This window comes from Staurois parvus, unplaced genomic scaffold (assembly GCF_062004578.1).
Source record: "Staurois parvus isolate SC_StPar_1 unplaced genomic scaffold, SC_StPar_1.0 ptg002600l, whole genome shotgun sequence".
In the NCBI taxonomy this organism is placed as follows: domain Eukaryota; kingdom Metazoa; phylum Chordata; class Amphibia; order Anura; family Ranidae; genus Staurois; species Staurois parvus.
The window spans coordinates 241,517-262,020 of record NW_028320396.1 but is presented as its reverse complement, the minus strand read 5'-3'; the positions used below and the strand labels follow the sequence as shown (position 1 = coordinate 262,020).

At 42.8% G+C, this 20,504-nt stretch overlaps 1 protein-coding gene across 1 annotated transcript; it reads left to right on the top strand.

The window, feature by feature from the left end:
- The first annotated feature begins 3,372 nt into the window (after positions 1–3,372).
- Positions 3,373–20,052, top strand: LOC149430602 (molecular chaperone MKKS-like). The gene is made up of 4 exons (XM_089666200.1): positions 3,373–4,365; positions 11,200–11,375; positions 17,020–17,130; positions 19,071–20,052. The coding sequence occupies exons 1-4, from the start codon at positions 3,375–3,377 to the stop codon at positions 19,512–19,514; spliced, it is 1,722 nt and encodes a 573-aa protein (XP_089522326.1). The 5' UTR covers positions 3,373–3,374; the 3' UTR covers positions 19,515–20,052.
- Positions 20,053–20,504: the final 452 nt, after the last annotated feature.

Sequence of the window (20,504 nt, the reverse complement as noted above, 5' to 3'; positions counted from 1 at the left end):
GATGGGCACTGAAAGGCAGCACTCATATATGGCACTGTTAGGTGGCACTGTTAGGCACTGATAGGTGGCACTGATTGGCAGTACTGATAGGTTGTATTGACTGGCATTGATAGGTGGCACTGATAGGTGACACTGAAAGGCAGCTCAGATGGGCAATGATATGTGGCATTGATGTGCACTGATGGGCACTGGCAGGTGGCATTGATGGGCAATGACAGCTGACATTGAGTGGGCACTGACAGGTGGCACTGCTGGGGCTACACTGATCATCAGTGCCCCGATGATCAGTGTACATATCCCCTCCGAGGAATGCCGATTACCGGCTCTCCTCTCGAGCTGTCAGCGTCAGGAGGAGAGGAGAGAAATGCCGATAACCGGCATTTCCCTATTTACATGCGATCAGCTGTGATTGGACACAGCTGATCACATGATCGAGCCGACATCTTCGACTCTTCCCGTTGATCGTTTATCAATCGCCATGCTGCACGCTCACGGAGCCGCGCATGCGTGGTTAGAGTGGGAGGACGTCGTATGACGTCCTCCCAGAACGACAGAACCGCCTTGCGCCCGTCATTACCTTATATGGCGGGCGGGAGGCGGTTGAACAAAAGTAACTATCCACGTCCATGTTAGCACAAACTACATTTGTATTTCCTCCATCTTTATATCTAGTGCAATCACTGCCCCATCAATAGCTTTGCAAAATAAAGATGGAAATGTGATATACCAATTTATATCCTGTACTGTGAAAACATTTTCTTAATCCACATAATAATGAGACGTTATTCCATTCAGATGATTTGTATGTCCAGGGATTCTGAGAATAAAGAATCATCTAGCCTCTGATGTCCGTCTACTTAATATTATCATGTTTATTTAAACTAAGTTTGATGTGACTTCAGGTTGTCACATGTTTTCTCTTTCATGTTTTAATATTAAAGGAAACCTTTGCTGAGACATGATGTAGGCTGCCATTAGTAAACTCTCAGGTACAGGTTTCCTTTAAATATAGAGATTTCCAGATATGCCCCTTTAAAGTAAGACCTTGTCTCAGCCACCTTTTACCCAATTCAGATAAGTTATCAGCCACACCAGGAGTGCATTGTTTTCAGTCAGTCAGCTGACTCATTGACTTGGATTGCAGAAGTAGTAAAGTACAACCCTTGTTTATAGTGCAGCACTGCAAAGCTAGGAGCAGAGCCAACGAATGTAATGGGAAAATCATACCAACTTAAAGTGATTCTAAAGGTTGTATTAAAAAAAACAACAGGCATGCCATACTTACCTGCTTTGTGCAAGGGTTTTGCGTAGAGCAGCCCAGATCCTCTTCTTTTTGGGTCCCCTGCTGGCGGGCCTGGCTTCTCCTCCAGCCAAGCGCCCCAATAGCAAGCCTCTTGCTATGGTGGCACTCGAGTAGTCTCACTCCCGTGCCATGCTCCTGTGAATGGACGTTGTCCATGCACAGCTCGGCCCTGCCCCCCGCTTTCTCATCATTGGCTTACTGGCTGTGAGTGACAGCATCAGGAGCCAATGAGGAGAGAGAGAGAGACTCATGGAAGCTGTGACTCTCAAGCACATCGCTTGATCGAGATGAGGCTCAGGTAAATATAGGGAGGGGGGGGCTTGGAAGGGAGCTGCACCCAGAAGGTTTTTACCTTAATGCATAGAATGCATTAAGGTAATCAACCTTTTACAAACCTACAGACCGACACATGTACACCTTTCTATGACTGAGAGACTGATCTTTTACAAGCATATCTAAAAAACATTAACAAAACTACATATTCCCATAAGAACTCAATGCTATCACTCAGTATGATCTGTGTTAAAGTTATCATAAATACAGAACACAAAAATAGAGGGCACGATGCCTAGCACAGACACTTTATTAAAGGATTGAAAAGACAAATGTTGTACTCACAAGCTAAGTGAGCTAAAGGCATGTAAATGCATAAAACACACAATGTAACTGCAGACAGGATGACAAACCTGTCCCCTTCCTCAGAGTTATGGTTTGGATCCTCGAACTATGTCAGGTGTGTTTGTCATCTTGTTTCCAGTTGGAGGTGGAGTGCGGACTCTTGTATTGTGTGCTTTATGCATTCACATGTCTTTAGCTCTCTTAGCTTTTGAGTATAACATTTGTCTTTTTCAATCCTTTAATAAAGATTCAAAAGGTATGCGCTAGGTGTTTGCGCCCTCTCTGTTTTTGTGTTTTGTGCAGTGTAGGATTTCCCTGATCTGAGGAGGGCCGCACCGCCACTTCTTTCTAGTCCGGGTTACGAAATTACAAATTGGTTTATACGTTGAGTGCCTCTACCATTTTCTGAGTGCTGAAGTGTCAGGTTTGAATTCTTTTTCCTATACTTATCATAAATATAGCTCCAAATCTGTCCTCACCATAGGGCTGGCTTTGCAACTTGGCACCTCTTTTGCATCCCTTTTTCATGAAGTTTTTCTGGATTAATTTCTCCATAATTTAAAGCCCATCTCCAGGAACAGGAAAAAATACTTTCCCCGCGTGGGGCTGCCCCTGCCCTGCAAGGGTTAAATGTTCATTGAAGTCTAGGGGGCCACAAAAAGCTGTCTTACTTGCCCAGTCCTCTTCTTACTCATCAGCTGGCATGCTCCTCTTTTTTTTTTTCCCCCTACGCTCTGGCAGTTGACTATTCTTATGGCATACTCGTTTGAAGAAGTCAGAAAACCTGTGACTGCCAGAGTGTGGGGATCAAGAGACTGTAGGACCAGTCTTACAGCCTGGAGGGAGATGTCTGGAGTGAATAATCGAGTAAGTAAAACTGTTTTTTGAGGCCCCCTAGACTTAAGTATTTAATCCTTGTGGTGCCGTAAGGGAGGATTTTTCCTTTTCATGGAATTCAGCTTTAAGTTTATTTTATTTTGCTGTGATGTTATAATGTATTAAACCTAATTTAATTGTAATTACTCCTCTTTGTTTTTCTAGGTTACTCTTTGGATCTCTCTCTCTCTTATTGCTGAACAAGGAACCATGAAAGCTAAATCATTCTTAAGGAGGAACTGGCTCTGGATTGCAGGATTATCTTTTGCAGGCATTCATTTTGGGACATATTTTATTCAGAAGGTGGCAAAATACTCTGCCCGGGAAACAATGGTTATAAAGGACAGTAAGAACGGCAACTGAGCCCACTAGATGATTTACTTTTCTTGGTTCCACCACAGGAGCTCTCATCCCAAACACCATTTTCAGTTCTGTTGTTGACACTCACTGATCTGCAGTTGTGATAATATGCATTTTGCCCATCCTCACATCAGATAAATAAATTATCAGTTTTAAATGATAAAACCAGAGCCCGAGTTGTCTCTTGGAAATAGAATCTGAACTCTCAGGTTTAATCATGGCAAGAGCTGAAATGAAAAAACCATCGCAGTGTACAACCGGACCCGTAACCAGTGCTTCACTAAGAGGACCACTGAATGTCCTACAGATGATTGCAGCATCATGCTATGGACCAACTGGTAGGCTCAAACAGGTCCATAATGGTAGTGGAGGTTATGTTATTACAACATCACAGTCCTCTGCCTTACTTGGCGGCTTGTCTATTAGCCATCCAGTCTTACAGTTGCTTGTGTCCTCTGTCCGTAATTATGTATCTCGCTTCAATGATGGTGGACTCTTTGCAGTAATTCTTTGCTGTAACCTCATTGACAGATGCCTGAATTTACCGGTGTCCCCTCACAAAGTAATAGCTATAAACAGAAGGATTTTGGACATGTGTTTGAATTATCTGACATCTGAGGAGTGTGCATGCAAACTAAAGGTAGATTTTAGCTGTAATGCCTCGTTATTTGATCTAACAAGATCTGTGCTTCACAGTAAACCTGCTTGCATGCTTACCATAAAAGAAGTCGATTACATTACCATGTTAGTTGTCAAAACCTTTCTCTTCAAAGTTCCTATGGAGAGCCTATCAAATATGGTATTAGGAAGGACCGTGATGGTCCCCGTCGAAGGTCTGAGTGTAATGGAGTCTACCTTAGTTCCTGGTGTCCTCATCGAAATGCCAGCTAGCAGCTGGAGCCGAACCCTAACGTTGTCAGACTTACCCCCTACAAACATTACATTGGCCTTGTTTTCAGTCTCAATGTCTGGAGATTTTAGTGATACAGGGGATGGCTCTGTTGATGTGGTGGATAGTGTAGACCCTGAACAAGTCATGCTGGAACAGTTGATGGCCTTGGGCAAACAGTTAGTGGATGACCATGTTCATGTACTTGTCTGTCAAAAAGTTATTCATCCATCTCTGAAACAATATTTAAAAGAGCAGAAGATCCTTGCCGTAGAAAGATTGGGAGCAGCTCTTATGGAACCACTAAGTCGGATGACAGGTAAAAAAAAAATACATAGGAGAATGTAGTCACAATGGAACTTTTTAAAATTGAAACACTTGTTCAATTTTGTTTTGCGTGGAGAAATGATGTTCACATATAAATGTAATATTTAATCCTACACACAAAATAATCATTCTAATGAAATGTATATTATCTTGATTTCTGCATTAGACTTTTTTGCATACAAAGCAAACAACTTTTGTATACATTTTTAGCTGTTGCTGTAACATTTTGATGTGGCCTTTTGTACATGATACCTTATTTTCCTAGTTTTAGTTAATGCTGAACTCCAGGATATATTATGAACCCACATTGTACTTGATGCAGTAAAAACACTCAGGCTAATGTCAGTTGACCGAACTGTGCACTTGAAGTGTTATAGAAAGCAGTACTAGCAGTTATAGAGATAAAGCTAAATAAAAGTCTGATATCCATCAAGTGCAACCTCGTACAGTTTTACAATTATGCGATCTGTCATGCAAGTGTTACTTCAATGCAGAGTAATGCATAATCAGCATTGCAGTGCCTTTCATTTTCAATGTCACACTAGTGCATCCTACCAGTGTGTACTGCATGTATGTTTTAACGCACCCCAACATACAGATGCAGACTGTCTATGTATTGTGATGCAGTGCACCAGAAAAAGATGGGGCATGTCTAGTTTCATGTGCGTTGTCAGCTGATTAAAAATAAATGGGCCGCCTAAATGCAGCGCACACTGGGGGGAGATTTACTACAGGTGGTGCAGCTGTGCATGGTAGCCATCCGCTTCTAACGTCTGCTTGTTCAGTTACATTTTGACAATATAACCTGGAAGCTGATTGATTTCTGTGCAGAGCTGCACAGATTTTGCAACATGCAGTTTTAGTAAATAACCCCCATTATGTGCATGCATTAAAGTGTTGTTATGCCCAGGACTCTGCATTCACTATATCTGGCCTCCCACAGTACACACTACATGGAAATGCAATTACTTTAGTAAATATAAACTGCTAAATACCTTTTTCTCATCAGCAGTTAGAGCAGTCTTGTGGCTTCTATCAGTGTTCAGCTGAGCACTGGTTACAGCTTATAGGAGGAGTTTTCTTTCTGCACTAGGAGGATGCACAACCCCTGACCTCTGTCTGAACACTGCTGATTGGCCCTGTACTGATCACATGCACTCTCCCAAGAAAATAAAAAAAAAAAAATTCTAGCAATACACACCAAGCTGAGCATGTGCAGAGTGTCTCAACACAATATGTCTTATCAGGAGATAAAAGGGAGACCCTGAAAAAGGGGAGGATCAGGGAAGTCAAGATCAAGCAGTATTTTTACACAATGCAGAGGATTAACCCCTTGGGTTCCACAATGAGTATATCAAGCATGCTTTACTGCATATACAGACTGATTTTACTGTTGTAGGTTTAGTAACAATTTAATGCATCGCAATGCACCCAGGCGTGAATGGGGCCTAAAGAATTTTGAAGTGCATCAGTGTCTCCAAGCTAACAATATACAGTATGTAAAATTATTATTATTATTATACAGTATTTATAAAGCGCCAATAGTTCGCTCAGCGCTGTACATTACAAAGGGGGACAGAACATGTGACAGAACAAAACCAATACAATGCCAAACATGAGGGGATTGAGGGCCCTGCTCTTTCGAGCTTACAATCTAGGAGGGAGGGGATGGTGGCACAGGAGGAGATAGCTGTGGGGGATGGAGTGGTAGGAAGAGTGGAGGAGGTCGGCAGGTTAGCAGGGGGTGGGGTAGGCTTCCCTGAAGAGATGGGTTTTCTGGGTGCGCCTAAAGGAGAGGAGAGTAGGTAATAATCTGATGGGTTGGGGCAGGGAGTTCCAGAGGATGGGTGACACCCTGGAGAAGTCCTGGAGGCGGGCATGGGAGGAGGAGACCAGGGAACTAGAGAGAAGGAGGTCTTTTGAGGAGCGGAGTGTGCGTGCTGGGTGGTACTTGGATATTAGGTCGGTGATGTAGTTCGGGGCAGTATGGTGGACGGCTTTGTACGTCAGTGTTAGGATTTTGAATTTGATCCGTTGCGCAATCGGAAGCCAGTGGAGGGATTGGCAGAGGAGGGTGGCGGAGATGGAGCGGTTGGAAAGGTGAATGAGTCTGGCAGCCGTATTCAGGATCAACTGAAGCGGGGATAGCCAGCGGCGAGGCAGGCCAGTGAGGAGGGAGTTGCAGTAGTCGAGTCGTGATATGATGAGGGAGTGGATGAGATGTTTAGTGGTTTCTGGGGTTAGGAACGTGCGTATTTTGGCGATGTTGCGGAGGTGGAGTCTGCACGAGCTGAAGTAGGCTTGCTGTGCCTGCAAGTAAGTTTGATAACTCTAATCCATTTCTTTGTGCCTAGGAAACCAATGACCCTAGGTTCACACCTAAGCGTTTTCTGCAGCGTTTTGCAGAAGCGCAGTACATTCCATTTAACATGTTTTCCTATGGGACATGTTCACACCTGTGCGTTTTCACCTGATGTGTTTTGTTTTGGAAAGGGTCAGGGACTTTTTTTTAATGCAAAAATTAGAATTTTTGGTTTTGTAGACATCAATGGAAATACTGCAGAAAAGCATGAATTGCATTTTTGCCATGTTTTTGATGCGTTTTGCATTTTAAATCCACCCCGCAAAAAGCATCAAAAACGCAACTGCGAAACGCAATGCAGAAACAGCTCAAATGCAACCTGCATGGGTGTGAACCTAGCCTAAATCTTGGGGGGGGGGGGGGGGTGTTATGTAAAGAGCTTCAATCTTGTCTGCTGTGATGCAAAACCCTCCTAATGGCTGTGCCATTAAACTGTTAAAACAGTGGGAGGTGATCCTTAGTAATAAAGTACAACTAAAGGCAAACTTTTTTTTGTTTTTCTTCATTTTAGTTAGAGCTGTGGAGTGTTATAGCTCCTTCCAAGTTTTTCTTTGCCATCTGTGTCCCATTTGGGAGATTTTCTTTCACTTCCTCTCCCATAGCCACAACAAAAAGTGGGGAAATCCCTGGTTGCCATCAGGGTTACTAGAATTAGTTTCCACATTGGAAGATATGGGACAACCCAAAAATTTTGGATTTTCTTTTACTTTCAGTGATAACAGTAAGCAAGTCAAATAGAGGGGCTGAATCTCCCTAATGGGGGCACAAAGAGCAATACCAATCGGACAGGTGTTCTAATCCCTCTCCACTCGATCCAAAACTTTAGGAAAAGTTTACATTTAAGTTGGGGTGAAGTGTGAACATGTGTGTAGTGTACAGCTGGGGTACAGGGAAAATCAGTCTGCAGTTTTTCAAAGGTGTGTTGTGGTGCCTGCACTTAAGCAGTATTATTAGTATGGACACAACAATATACTTAATTTTATCGTTTAAAAGCTTGACGCCAACGTCACACAAATATGCCTCACAGGCTTTTTTCCGGGGGGCGCATATTTGCATACATGTCCTTGTGCTGGGAGCGCGCCGCACAGCGCGCTTCCAGCACAAAGACTGTGGTGTCACCGAGAGCCCCGGGTCCTGTTTTATAACGATTGGGACCCGGGACTCCCGATTCTGGGTCACGTGATTGCTGTGATAGCCTCTGGCTATCACAGTGATCAGTCACTGTACAGCCCCGCCCCCTTGTTTTTTTTTCCCTATGAATGGAGGAGAGAGAGACATTGTATCTCTCTAACTCCTGGCATAGAGAGAACGAAAAATGTTTGTATAAAAAAAAAAAAGATAAATATTAAAAAATAAAGAAAAAAATACCTAGATCAAGGTTTGATCTAGTTCAGTGCCAGGGTTAGTGTTTGGGTCAAGGTCAAAAGGCCAGGGTCAAAGGTCAGGATTTTAAAAAAATTGGTGTTAGTGTCAGTGTGTTTTAGGTTAAAAAAAAAAAGACAAAAACAAAACGCGCACTCTTGTTTCTGGGCTGTACTACGGGTACAAATAACATACACATACAGTCAGGTCCATAAATATTGGGACATCAACACAATTCTAACATTTTTGGCTCTATACACCACCACAATGGATTTGAAATGAAACGAACAAGATGTGCTTTAACTGCAGACTGGCAGCTTTAATTTGAGGGTATTTACATCCAAATCAGGTGAACGGTGTAGGAATTACAATAGTTTGCATATGTGCCTCCCACTTATTAAGGGACCAAAAGTAATGGGACAATTGGCTTCTCAGCTGTTCCATGGCCAGGTGTGTGTTATTCCCTCATTATCCCAATTACAATGAGCAGATAAAAGGTCCAGAGTTCATTTCAAGTGTGCTATTTGCATTTGGAATCTGTTGCTGTCAACTCTCAAGATGAGATCCAAAGAGCTGTCACTATCAGTGAAGCAAGCTATCATTAGGCTGAAAAAACAAAACAAACCCATCAGAGAGATAGCAAAAAGATTAGGCATGGCCAAAACAACTGTTTGGAACATTCTTAAAAAGAACGAACGCACCGGTGAGCTCAGCAACACCAAAAGACCCGAAAGACCACGGAAAACAACTGTGGTGGATGACTGAAGAATTCTTTCCCTGGTGAAGAAAAACACCCTTCACAACAGTTGGCCAGACCAAGAACACTCTCCAGGAGGTAGGTGTATGTGTGTCAAAGTCAACAATCAAGAGAATATTTCACCAGAGTGAATACAGAGGGTTCACCACAAGATGTAAACCATTGGTGAGCCTCAAAAACAGGAAGGCCAGATTAGAGTTTGCCAAACGACATCTAAAAAAGCCTTCACAGTTCTGGAACAACATCCTATGGACAGATGAGACCAAGATCAACTTGTACCAGAGTGATGGGAAGAGAAGAGTATGGAGAAGGAAAGGAACTGCTCATGATCCTAAGCATACCACCTCATCAGTGAAGCATGGTGGTGGTAGTGTCATGGCGTGGGCATGTATGGCTGCCAATGGAACTGGTTCTCTTGTATTTATTGATGATGTGACTGCTGACAAAAGCAGCAGGATGAATTCTGAAGTGTTTCGGGCAATATTATCTGCTCATATTCAGTCAAATGCTTCACAACTCATTGGACGCCGCTTCACAGTGCAGATGGACAATGACCCAAAGCATACTGCAAAAGCAACCAAAGAGTTTTTTAAGGAAAAGAAGTGGAATGTTATGCAATGGCTAAGTCAATCACCTTATTTGAATCCGATTGAGCATGCATTTCACTTGCCGAAGACAAAACTGAAGGGAAAATGCCCCAAGAACAAGCAGGAACTGAAGACAGTTGCAGGAGAGGCCTGGCAGAGCATCACCAGGGATGAAACCCAGAATCTGGTGATGTCTATGCTTTCCAGACTTCAGGCTGTAATTGACTGCAAAGGATTTGCAACCAAGTATTAAAAAGTGAAAGTTTGATTTATGATTAATATTCTGTCCCATTACTTTTGGTCCCTTAATAAGTGGGAGGCACATATGCAAACTGTTGCAATTCCTACACCGTTCACCTGATTTTTATGTAAATACACTCAAATTAAAGCTGACAGTCTGCAGTTAAAGCGCATCTTGTTCATTTCATTTCAAATCCATTGTGGTGGTGTATAGAGCCAAAAATGTTAGAATTGTGTCGATGTCCCAATATTTATGGACCTGACTGTATATGGTATCGCTGCGATCGTCAAGAGCTGGAGAATTTATTTTGGGTTGTTCTTTGGTGGTAGGTTATGGTCGTAACAAGAAACACACAGCTAAATAAAAAAAAGTATTTTTTTTTACTATTTTGGGCCAGTTTTCCTTTGATGATAAAAAAAAATCAGGAGATATCCATTACCTTTTGCCACCAAATGAAAGCCCAATTTGTCCTGAAAAAAATACGGTATATTTCACCTGGATGTACAAAGTAGTTGTGATGATATGTACGGTTTTACTAACACATGTCAACGTTGCAAAATTGTGCTTAGGCATTTAGTTTTGTTTCACCCTTAGGCGTGAAGGGGTTAAGGAAACCTGAATTAAGCGAATGTGGGAGCTGATATTGCATACTTCCTCTTGCAAATGTTGGTTATGCAGGCCATAGACTGGTCGAAAATCGGCCAATTTAAAAAAAAAATCGGTCGTTCAGTCGGCTGACGTTACCACCAACGGTAAAAAAAATCGGCCTACTAAATCATAAAGTTCACCCCATAACTTCTGTCCCTTGCAGGTCATTGCTCATGAGTGGATTTTTTTATCGGTAAAACGATCGGCCGATTTTGCCGATCGTCAAAATGGGCCGCAAATTTTTCCAACATGACCAATAAAAAAACGTGCAAAAAAACAGAAAAACTGCCGACCAATTAACCCACTAACAGTGCGAAAATCGGCCAATTTTTTTTCGGTCGAAATATCGGCCGATTTTCAACCCGTCTATGGCTGGCATTACTTGGCTTTTTATGGATCTAACTTTCAGAGTCACTAACTCTGAACAAGGCAGGGTCAGAGGGAAGTCCAATCCCCTAATCCGTATACTTTTTCCCAATCTGTACTGTTCCTATTTGATTAGTATGAGAGCCAGGCAAGTAACATTTTATCAGAGGTTAGCAGTGGCAGCCTGCATATGTCTGTGTAGTTTTCCTTTAAGAGAGGGTGTCTCCATGGCAAGAGCCTGGTACTCTGGCACTGTATAGGCGGAGAAGAGAATTTGCTGTCTGATACATACAAGATATAAGGAATCTGCAGCTCATTCAACCTGCTGGCAATCATTCAGATCAGGTAATTCAACTAAACATTTTTATTGCACAGATCTTCTTTATCAGCCCTATTTTGTGCTGTTGTGGCTATAAATATTCCTGCATCAATAATTTTGACCTTTTCCAGACAATTATGGCAGCAGCTTAAAGTAATTGACTTTTTTCTCCCCTTATTCACAGGTGCGCAGTCTATAGCTTCTCTGAGCTTTCTTTCCTCTACTTGCTATGGCAGCCTCAGGAAAATCAGCAAAATGTCCCATGGAAACAAGCAGTACTTGCATCTTATTCCCTGCGACACATCCGTGTGCAGCTTTGTGCTCTGCAACCGAAATGAGACATCCCTGAAAGAGCTTGTGGTAAATAATGCTTTTTATTCTGTTTGTTCGTGGACAATTTTGCATTATCCGCAAAAACATAATTGAAAGTGGTTCTAAAGCCAGAACTTTTTTTTTTACCTTAATGCATTCCCTGTATTAAGGTAAAAACTGTTTTACAACTTGCTGTGCTTCCCCCACCTCCCTAAATACTTACTGATTGAGAGTCCTCAATTGATCCAGCACTGTTTACACCTGCATCTAATCTCTCCCCTCTCCACTCACAGAGACTGAGACAGCATTGGGAGCCATTGGCTCCCACTGTTGTCAATCAAATGCTGTTAGAAAGGAGGAAGGGCCAAGCCGTGGTGTGTGTGTGATTCACAAAGCCTGGCTCAGGATCGAGCCCACAAGTCTGCCCCCATAGCAAGCATTTTGCTATGGGGGCAACACAGAAGAGAAGGAGTGGGACAGTGCTGGCGGGGGACCCCAGAAGAGGAAGATCAGGACCGCTCTGTGTAATACCATTGCACAAAGCAGGTAAGTATAAGACGTTTATTTCTTTTAACATGTAATCTGGACTAGTAACATAAAGCAATGTTCACAGATCTCTCTGGGGTCAATAAAGTTTTATAGAAGATCTTAAAATGCTTTTCCTGAAGAATACAATTCTTCATTCTTCCTTCAGTGCTGGGAATGTATGTAGATTTCTGAGAACTACTTCATCATGTGATCTTTATTGAAGGGGAGGATCAGAGTTCAGCATGGCTAAAGCTCAACTTCAACAGGGCTTTACATGCCTCTGGGCCTAGATTTTCACACATTTGGCCAGTACTGAAGGGAAACTGAAGGCTATTTCGACTATCTCTGCGGATGACGTTGGTGATGTAGCTAGAGGCAGTATTGTGGATGGCTTTCTAAGCTGTGGTTAGTATTTTGAATTTTATACGTTGGGTTAGTGGAAGCCAATGAAGGGATTGGCAGAGAAGGGCAGCAGGTTGGTAGAGTGTATGAATCTAGCAGTAGCATTCATAATAGACTGAAGGGGGGATAGCCTGTGTAACGGTAGACCAGTGAGGAGGGAGATGCAGTAATCAAGGCGGGATAAAACCAAGGCGTGAATAAGTTTTGTGATGTCATTGGTCAGAAAGGGGCTGATTTTGGAAATGTTCCCGAGGTTGAGGCGGCAGGATTTAGCCAGTGATTGGATGTGGGGCCCAAAGGAGAGATCAGAGTCTAGGATTACACCTAGCACCCTGGTATGAGGGGAAGGGCCAGTGGTTGTGCTGTTGATCGTAATAGTAAAGTCATCAGTGGGGGATCGGGGAGGAGGAAATATTACCAGCTCGGTTTTGTAAAGATTGAGTTTAAGGTAGTGGTGTGACATCCATGCTGATATGTCCTCAGTAGATTTGTGATACTTGAGGAGTTTGGTATTGGAAGCCATGGGAAGTTATCAATTGGCCTAGGGAGGAGGTGTAGAGAGAGAGAAAAGGAGGGGCCCAAGAACAGAACCTTGGGGTACCCCAACGGAAAGAGGGAGAGGAGGAGGAGTTGTATGTGACACTGAAAATGCGCTGAGAAAGGTAAGAGGAGAACCAGGAGACAGCAGAGTCACGGAGGCCGATGGAGTGGAGTTTTACTGAGGAGGAGCGGGTGGTCAACTGTGTCAAAGGCAGCGGAAAGGTCTAGGACGGGTAGGCAACCTGTGGCTCTCTAGCTGTTGTGGAACTACATTTCCCATGAGGCATTGCAAAGATTACAAAACTGACAGTCACAACTATGACTTGCAGAGGCATGATGGAACTTGTAGTCCTGCGGCTCTCAGGTTGCATACCCCTGGTCTAGGAGTATGAGTATGGCGTAATGGTCATTGGTTTTAGCAGTTAGTAGGTTGTTGGTGAGTTTTAGTAGGGCAGTTTCAGTGGAATGTTGTGGGCGGAAGCCAGACTGTAGGAGATCAAGAAGGGTGTTGTCGGTGAGGTAGCAGTTCATACGGTTGTGAACATGGCACTCGAGAAGCTTGGAGGCATACAGGAGCAGGAAGATGGGTCTTAATTTATTCAAACAGGTGGGGTCCAGCGAGGGTTTTTGCGTATGGGGGTAACCAGTGCATGTTTGAGCGGGGAGGAAAAGGTGCCCATGGAGAGTGAGAGGTTGAAGATGTGGGTTAGAGAGTTTATGATCGAGCAGGAAAGAGGCTGCAATAATCTTGAGGGGACAGGTGGTGAAGTGGGCCTTGGAAAGGAGTTCGGTAACTTCCTTGACGGTAACAGGGTCGAAAGAGGAGAGTGTTGAGTGTGGTGTTGGGCCTGGTATGTTGGTTGGAGGAGGAAGCTTGACACTGGAGATCTCATCACGAATTGTGTCGATCTTGTTTTTGAAATGACTTGCAATCTCCTGTGCAGTAAGTAAGTTGGTGGGTGGAGGCAGTGGGGGGGGGGGGGGGGGGGGTGGAGTAAGGAATTAAGGGTAGAAAAGAATTGACCAGAATTGGATGAGAGGGTTTTGATGAGAGTGTTGTAGTAGGTTTGCTTAGCAGCGTGGAGGCCGGAGTTGTATTTTAGAAGAGCGGATTTGTAGAGGGTAAAGTCTTTCAGAAGTCTTGAGACATCTGGTGTCATTTGTTTGCCAGGGTTGTGACAGGCGAGGCCTGATTCTGTGTGTAGAGAGAAGAGCAAGGACGTCCAGGGAAGATGATAGATAGTTGTTTGTAGGCAGATGTGGCCAGGTCTGGGCAGGACAGGGGTGCAATTTTATCATAGAGGCACTCCATAGCAAGTGAAGAAGAGAAGGGCTGAGGTGGTGAAGGTTTCTACAGGTAACGGTTTGCTGGTAGGAGACACGGAGAGTGAGAAGCTGATAAAGTTGTGATCAGAGAGAGGAAAAGGGGTGTTAGAGAGGTTACAGGGAGTGTATAGGTGGGAGAATACAAGGTCAAGGGTGTTGCTGTTCGAGTGGGTGATGGATTGTGTCCATTGTGTTAGGTTAAAAGAGAAAGTTAGGTTGAGTAGTTGAGAAGTGGCTGAGGTGTTAACATTGACTAGGATGTTAGTCACCGAGGATGATGGCAGGCACCTCAGAGGAGAGAAAGTATGGCAGCCATGCCGAAAAGTCCTCAAGAAAGCGTGAAACTGGGCCTGGAGGGCGGTAAAGGACTGCAATCCTCTGACACACAGGAGAAAAGAGATGAATACAATGCACTTCAAAAGAGCAGAGCAACAGAGACAGAGGGGCAGGAAGAACCTGGAACGTGCTTTGTGGGGAAAGAAGAAGTCTGACTCCGCCCCTTTTCGTCCACTGGATCTGGGCGAGTGAGTCCATAGAAGGCCACCATGGGAGAGTGCAGCTGAGGAGACAGAGTCGGAATCCTGGAGCCAGGTTTCAGTAACAGCAAGTAGGTTGAGGGAGTGGGAGAGGAAGAGGTCATTGATAGTAGGAAGTTTGTTAGAGACTGAGTGGGCATTCCAGAGGGCACATAGGAGGGAGGGGCCGGTGTGTGAAGCAGGGGAATTGAGATAAGAGAGTGAGGGTTGCGGCTGAAGACAGAAGGGAGGCTGCTGCTCCTGTGGGTTGGAGTTTGATGGTGGAGGGCCAGAGTTTGGGACGATGTCTCTGGAAGTTAGTAGTAATAGGAGGGTGAGGGAGGTGAGGTGGGAGTGGGATTTGTATGAGGGCAAATGCTGCAGTGATTTTGTAGCGGTGACATTATGTGGACCAAGAAAGAGCAGGACTTTTGAAGAGGAAAAGGCATTTATCAGTTTATAGTTACTGAAATAATTGCATTTCCATATTCTGTGTACTGCGGGAGTCCAGATATAGTAAATGCAGGGTCCTGGGTTTAGTAACACTTTAATCCCTGCTGCAGATGGGAAGTCGCCCATACTGCTGTTGGAACACAACTCTGCATACTTTATGTAGCTAATGCTACTACAATATGTCACAGCGGTCGCATAGTTCTGTAATGGAAATAGATTGTTAGACCTAGCTTGGCCCAAACGAACTATTTAAAGACTCTAAACCTGGAATTCTACTTTAAATACATTCAGAAGTATGCGCTGAAGCACAGAGCAGATCATGGCAGCCTGGTAGCCTTGTAATGCAAACAAACACTAGATGTTCCTAAGCTGTTAGAAACCAGCGTTTTAAACCTGACTTTGGAGTCTCTGTTGTGATATACAACCACTTGCCTTCCAGAAGGTTTTACCCCCTTCATGACCAGGCCATTTTTTGCTATTTAGTACTGCGCTACTTTAACTGACATTTGCTTGGTCATTGAACACTGTATCCAAATGACATTTATATAATTTTTTTTCCACACAAATAGAAAAACACAACTTAGAAAAAAAACTGAAAATTTTACTTTGTGCTATAAAAAAAATATCCAATAAAGAAATTAAAAAAATCTAATTTCTTCATAAATTTAGGCCAAAATGTATTCTGCTACATATATTTGGTAAAAAAAAAAATCCCAATAAGTGTATATTAATTGGTTTGCTTGAAAGTTAAAGCGTCCACATACTATGGGATATATACTGGATTTTTTTTTTTTTTGTACTAGTAATGGTGATGATCAGCAACTTGTAGTGGGACTGTGATAGTATGGCAGGCAATCTGACGCTAACTGACGCTGTGTGGGAACTGACTAAATGACCCTGACATCACCAGTGACACACTAATACAGTGATCAGTGCTAATAATATACACTGACACTGTACTAATGACGCTGACTGGGAAGGGGTTAACATCTAGGGGAAATCAAAGGGTTAGCTGTGTGTCTAACAAGTGTTAAGTGTGTCCTGCATGCTGATTTTACTAAGGGATGTGCTGGGTTTTTGTTTACAACCACAGAGCTCTCTTCTGTCATCCATTCCACGATCAGTGGGTCCCAGCATAAATCATTGGCCGGAACCCGCTGATTAGCTTGTGCTGTAATGAATCACAGCACAGCTGGGGCAGCAGGCACCAAGTGCCCGGAAGAGCCAGATCACGTATGCGATACGTGATCCAGCCCAGAGCGGCCTCCCTGCAACAGAATATCTGCATGGGGCCGTCTGCAACTGGGATGAAATACTTCACAGAACAAGCAGCTGGATAGGTCAGAGATGACTTGTTTTAAAGCCTTTACTGCTTGTTAAGAATATGTCCATCCGTTATGTTCCTAGTCTGGGCACGTTAAGGCACACAACTACTGTATTGTTATACCATTTAAAACGAAAGTCACCGCACTTATTGTGCGTATTTACATACATTGCAGTAAAAGCTCATTTTAACACCTTTTTTCACAACCTAGGCAGCACACCCACAACACGATTGTTTTGTAACACACTGCAACACATGTGAATCGTTTTTTTGTTGTTGTGCGCTGTGTACAAAAAAAAATAATTGAATAATAGTGCATTCCTGTTAAAATATGCATTTTCAGCCCCTCAAAATGAAGGGGCTGACTAGCACAACACACAATAATGGTCAAAGTAGAGTAAGTTAGTACACGTGCAGGAACCTGTCAGAGCAATGTGCCCTAAGAAAGGTGATTTTGTTTGAACAGCACCAACTTTTTTTTTTTTCTTCATTAATAAATACATCCTGCTCTGCAATTTTGTAGGGAAAAAATACTGACTGAATAAATAATGTGCAGCATGTAATTATGTCAGAAACTAAACATACGTTTTTCTTTTTGTTAAAGAGAGTTTATCAGACTGCAGAACATACATTAAATCAACTGCTTAAGGATCCCCGGCTGCTTCTTGGAGGTGGCTGCACCGAAACACATTTGGCTGCTTATGTCCGCTATAAGGTATGGTAATATTATTCCTAATGATAAAAGCCTTTGCTGTATAAACATAAACCTAACATTGTTGGCAACATGCCGTTGTAAAGGGGAACAATACTCACCTCCACTCCAGAGATGCGACATCCGCAAGCTCCCTCGTCGGTGCCGACATCTCCTACCTGTTTTTTTTTTCTCTGGTCCGGCATATTCTGCCTTCTTAATTGGCAGGCCTGGAGTGACATAACTCGCATGCACACTGGTGTTCATCCCAGCACTCGGCAGATGGAATGAATGCTCATGCACAGCTTAAAACACAAAAGAAGCATGCAGGCAGTAAGGTAAAAAGCCTTTATTGCAGAAGAGATCTAGCATATGTCTTCAGGAATAAAAAATCCTTCCTACAAGGCCCAGGCAAAGATTTAAAAAACACAATTTATTCCAGTTGCCTAATCATTAAAGTAGTATTAAGCCCTCCTATTTTTAACATTTTATTTCGGTCTATCTTGTGAACATATTCGAGAATGTGTTTTTTTTTTTTTTTTTTTTTTTTGTAGTTTTTAACGTGTCCCTAATCACTTATTTTTTAGATGGTGACAAGTTGCATCCTCCTTCTGCCTCTTTCCCAAACGTTTGGTCAGGAGGGTGTGCACTGTAAACATGATGAAAAAGTCACATGACTGCCTGCAGAGGGACTACATTTACCATCACCATTAAGACCATTTACGTCAGTACATGCATAGCAAGTATTAACCCCTGGTTCACTTATATGCGGCTGTGCGGGCTGCGTTTTGCACGGGCACGAGAGCCCATTCATTTGAATGGACTCCTGTGCCTCATGACACGCAGGGAAGAAGTCCCTGCCCTTCTACTGAAAATGCAACCGAAGTTCCCAGTACGTTGCGTTTTCCAGTGCGGGCGGCGTGCCATTAGAAGTAATGGCACCCGCCCATGGGTCCTCATTCCTCTGTGCAGGTGGAGCGGCTGCACGGATTTTCGTGCGGATCCGCAGCAGCACCACCCGCACATTTGTGAACCAGGGCTAAATGTCAGCTGGTCTCTCAGCTCACAGCTGCTAATTGGTCCCTAAAGGAGAAACTGGGAAATATCCCATTCAAACAGTCAACAGAATTACTATGATATTTTAATGGCAACCTACCAGGTTAGAAGTGAAGCGGTAGCCATTAATGCCTTGAATTCAATTTTTCTTATTGTTCACCTATTCTCTGTATCTGTGGCTTCACTAATCTAATAAGTTCCTTATATAAAAAATTTGTGTTGTGCTGTAATGCAAAGTAAATGTTAAAGTTAAGTCACGCTCTGTATAACGTGAATAAAGTCCCTGAAACAGTCGAAGGTAAACATTCAACGCCCTCCTCAAGTGTTCAGTGCTCCACCACCTTATTTGAATAAGCCTCTTCTCAGAAAGGCAGGCCCCAAGGTTTGTAGAGGTAGAGATGAATTAGCACGCTATTTCTCCAATGAATCAGACTGGTGGTTATAGTTGGCTTTTTCAGCAAAGGTGATCAACATCCAGCTCAGAACAAGGAAACAGTGTAGTATCCTTAAAATCTTTTATTAAATAAAGAAAAGGGTACTCGCAAATATAATTGAGAGACATGCATGTAAACGCAGCTTCAGCCAACCGGTGAGCATGATAACGTCACTGCTAAGGCTCCACCCTGCGCGTTTCGTCTAAATAGACATATTTAAGGGGGGAGGGATGTCTTTCTTGTCTGTGACCTTCTAGAAAAGCCCAAGATCATGATGGCAGTCCTGCAGCAATTGGCTGTAATACATATGCTCCACCCAAAGCACAAAAAGACATAGGTGTCACAAAACTAAAAAAAAACACAATCATACAAACACTTCACCTTTCCCTGGTACTTATGTGAAGTATTGAAGTTCTGCATTTTTCTAACCAAATTGCTTAAGAATCCTAATACAGCAATGTTGTCTTGTTACAGAGTGCCAATATCCACAGCAGCCATCTGGAAGGGCAGAACTGCTCTGTGGCAGAGTATAAACTGGTGTCAGACTGCTTCTCTTCTTGCTTAGAATCAGCAGCACGAAGTCTGGAACATGATGGTGGAGACACTCTTACTGATCTTCAGGATGGTCACTTCTGGTCCATTCCTCCTAATTCTACTCTAGACTTCAATTGTATAGAGACTAAACAGAAGTGTGGTTGTCAGTTACTTGGAAAGACTGATGTCATAGAGTGGAGCATGCTAGGCAGTTCCCACAAAGCATTCAGTCCACGAAACCATACAGATGTATTTCCGTTATTCGTGAACAGAGAGCCACTGGTTGTGGATAGTTTCACTGGAAAATACAATGGACTGAAAGTGGCTGTGGACACAGCAGGACTGATTTTGGACTTGGCATATGTTATTAACGATGAAAATTAAGTGTGATTGTGAACCGTAAACTAACTGCTGCTGCCACGGAGAACCCCTTTGCAATCCACTATTCCAGAAGAAGCCTGAGGTCTCGGGTTGATAGTCATCTGTTAGTCCCTTTTCTCTGGTGCGTAAGCCTCCGACTTCGCAGCAAGCACTATGGTCAAGCTTTTATTTTTTATATTAGAAATGTGGACACCTGTTTTGTTTGTTGTAAGATATTTTATAGTTTACATGTAAAATTATTATTTTTCCAAAGATATTTAGAATAACTTCAGTCACCTAAAATAGATATTTTATATGTAATTTATTTTTTTCTAAAATAGTTTTCAGTATATTTTTTGAAAAGCCTCTGATTGTCATTTGACAGCATACCAGTGGTTCATAGCCATGCCAGAGGATAATGAAAATAAGTATACACTGTAAGTTGCTAATTTCCTTCAAAAGGTTTCAGTTTATAGTTCTAGTACTTGGATATGATGGTTTTTGAAACTTTTCATAATTGATTGGGAACTCAATAAAAAGTAATTGTCAGCCTGTACCTGAATTCATGAGTGGACTCCAAAATGATAGGGGGGCTTGAGTTATCTCCATGATCTACAGCAAAATAAGACTCCAGACAAGCCACATTCAACATTCTGTAACTAACATGGCTTAAAAATTAAAACAGTTGTAAAGTCTATTTTTTTTTTCTTAAATTTAAAACGATCTTAGAAATATGCAGGTATACGTAAATAAAATGACAGACTGCCTAACAGACATCTGATCTAAAGGATTACATGATCCTATCATGCTGACAGACTGCTGTATATCATAGGTTCTGTAAACCTTTTCAGATAAGAATCTGATACAATTTCTGTCCAGCAGGTGGCACACTCGAGTCCCAGTCATACACATCATGCTCATAAAATTCTGCGACCCATTTTATTTATTGTTTTTAGCTGCACCTTTACTGTTACATTGTTAAGCAATGGCCTTCATCTGACCACTCATCTTCTA

Excerpts from the sequence above, each read along its gene's own strand:
- LOC149430602 (XM_089666200.1), top strand. The coding sequence starts at position 3,375 with ATGGCAAGAGCTGAAATGAAAAAACCATCGCAGTGTACAACCGGACCC. Across the intron at positions 4,366-11,199 it reads ACCACTAAGTCGGATGACAG|GTGCGCAGTCTATAGCTTCT; the intron begins GTAAAAAAAAAA and ends CCTTATTCACAG. Across the intron at positions 17,131-19,070 it reads CTGCTTATGTCCGCTATAAG|AGTGCCAATATCCACAGCAG; the intron begins GTATGGTAATAT and ends GTCTTGTTACAG.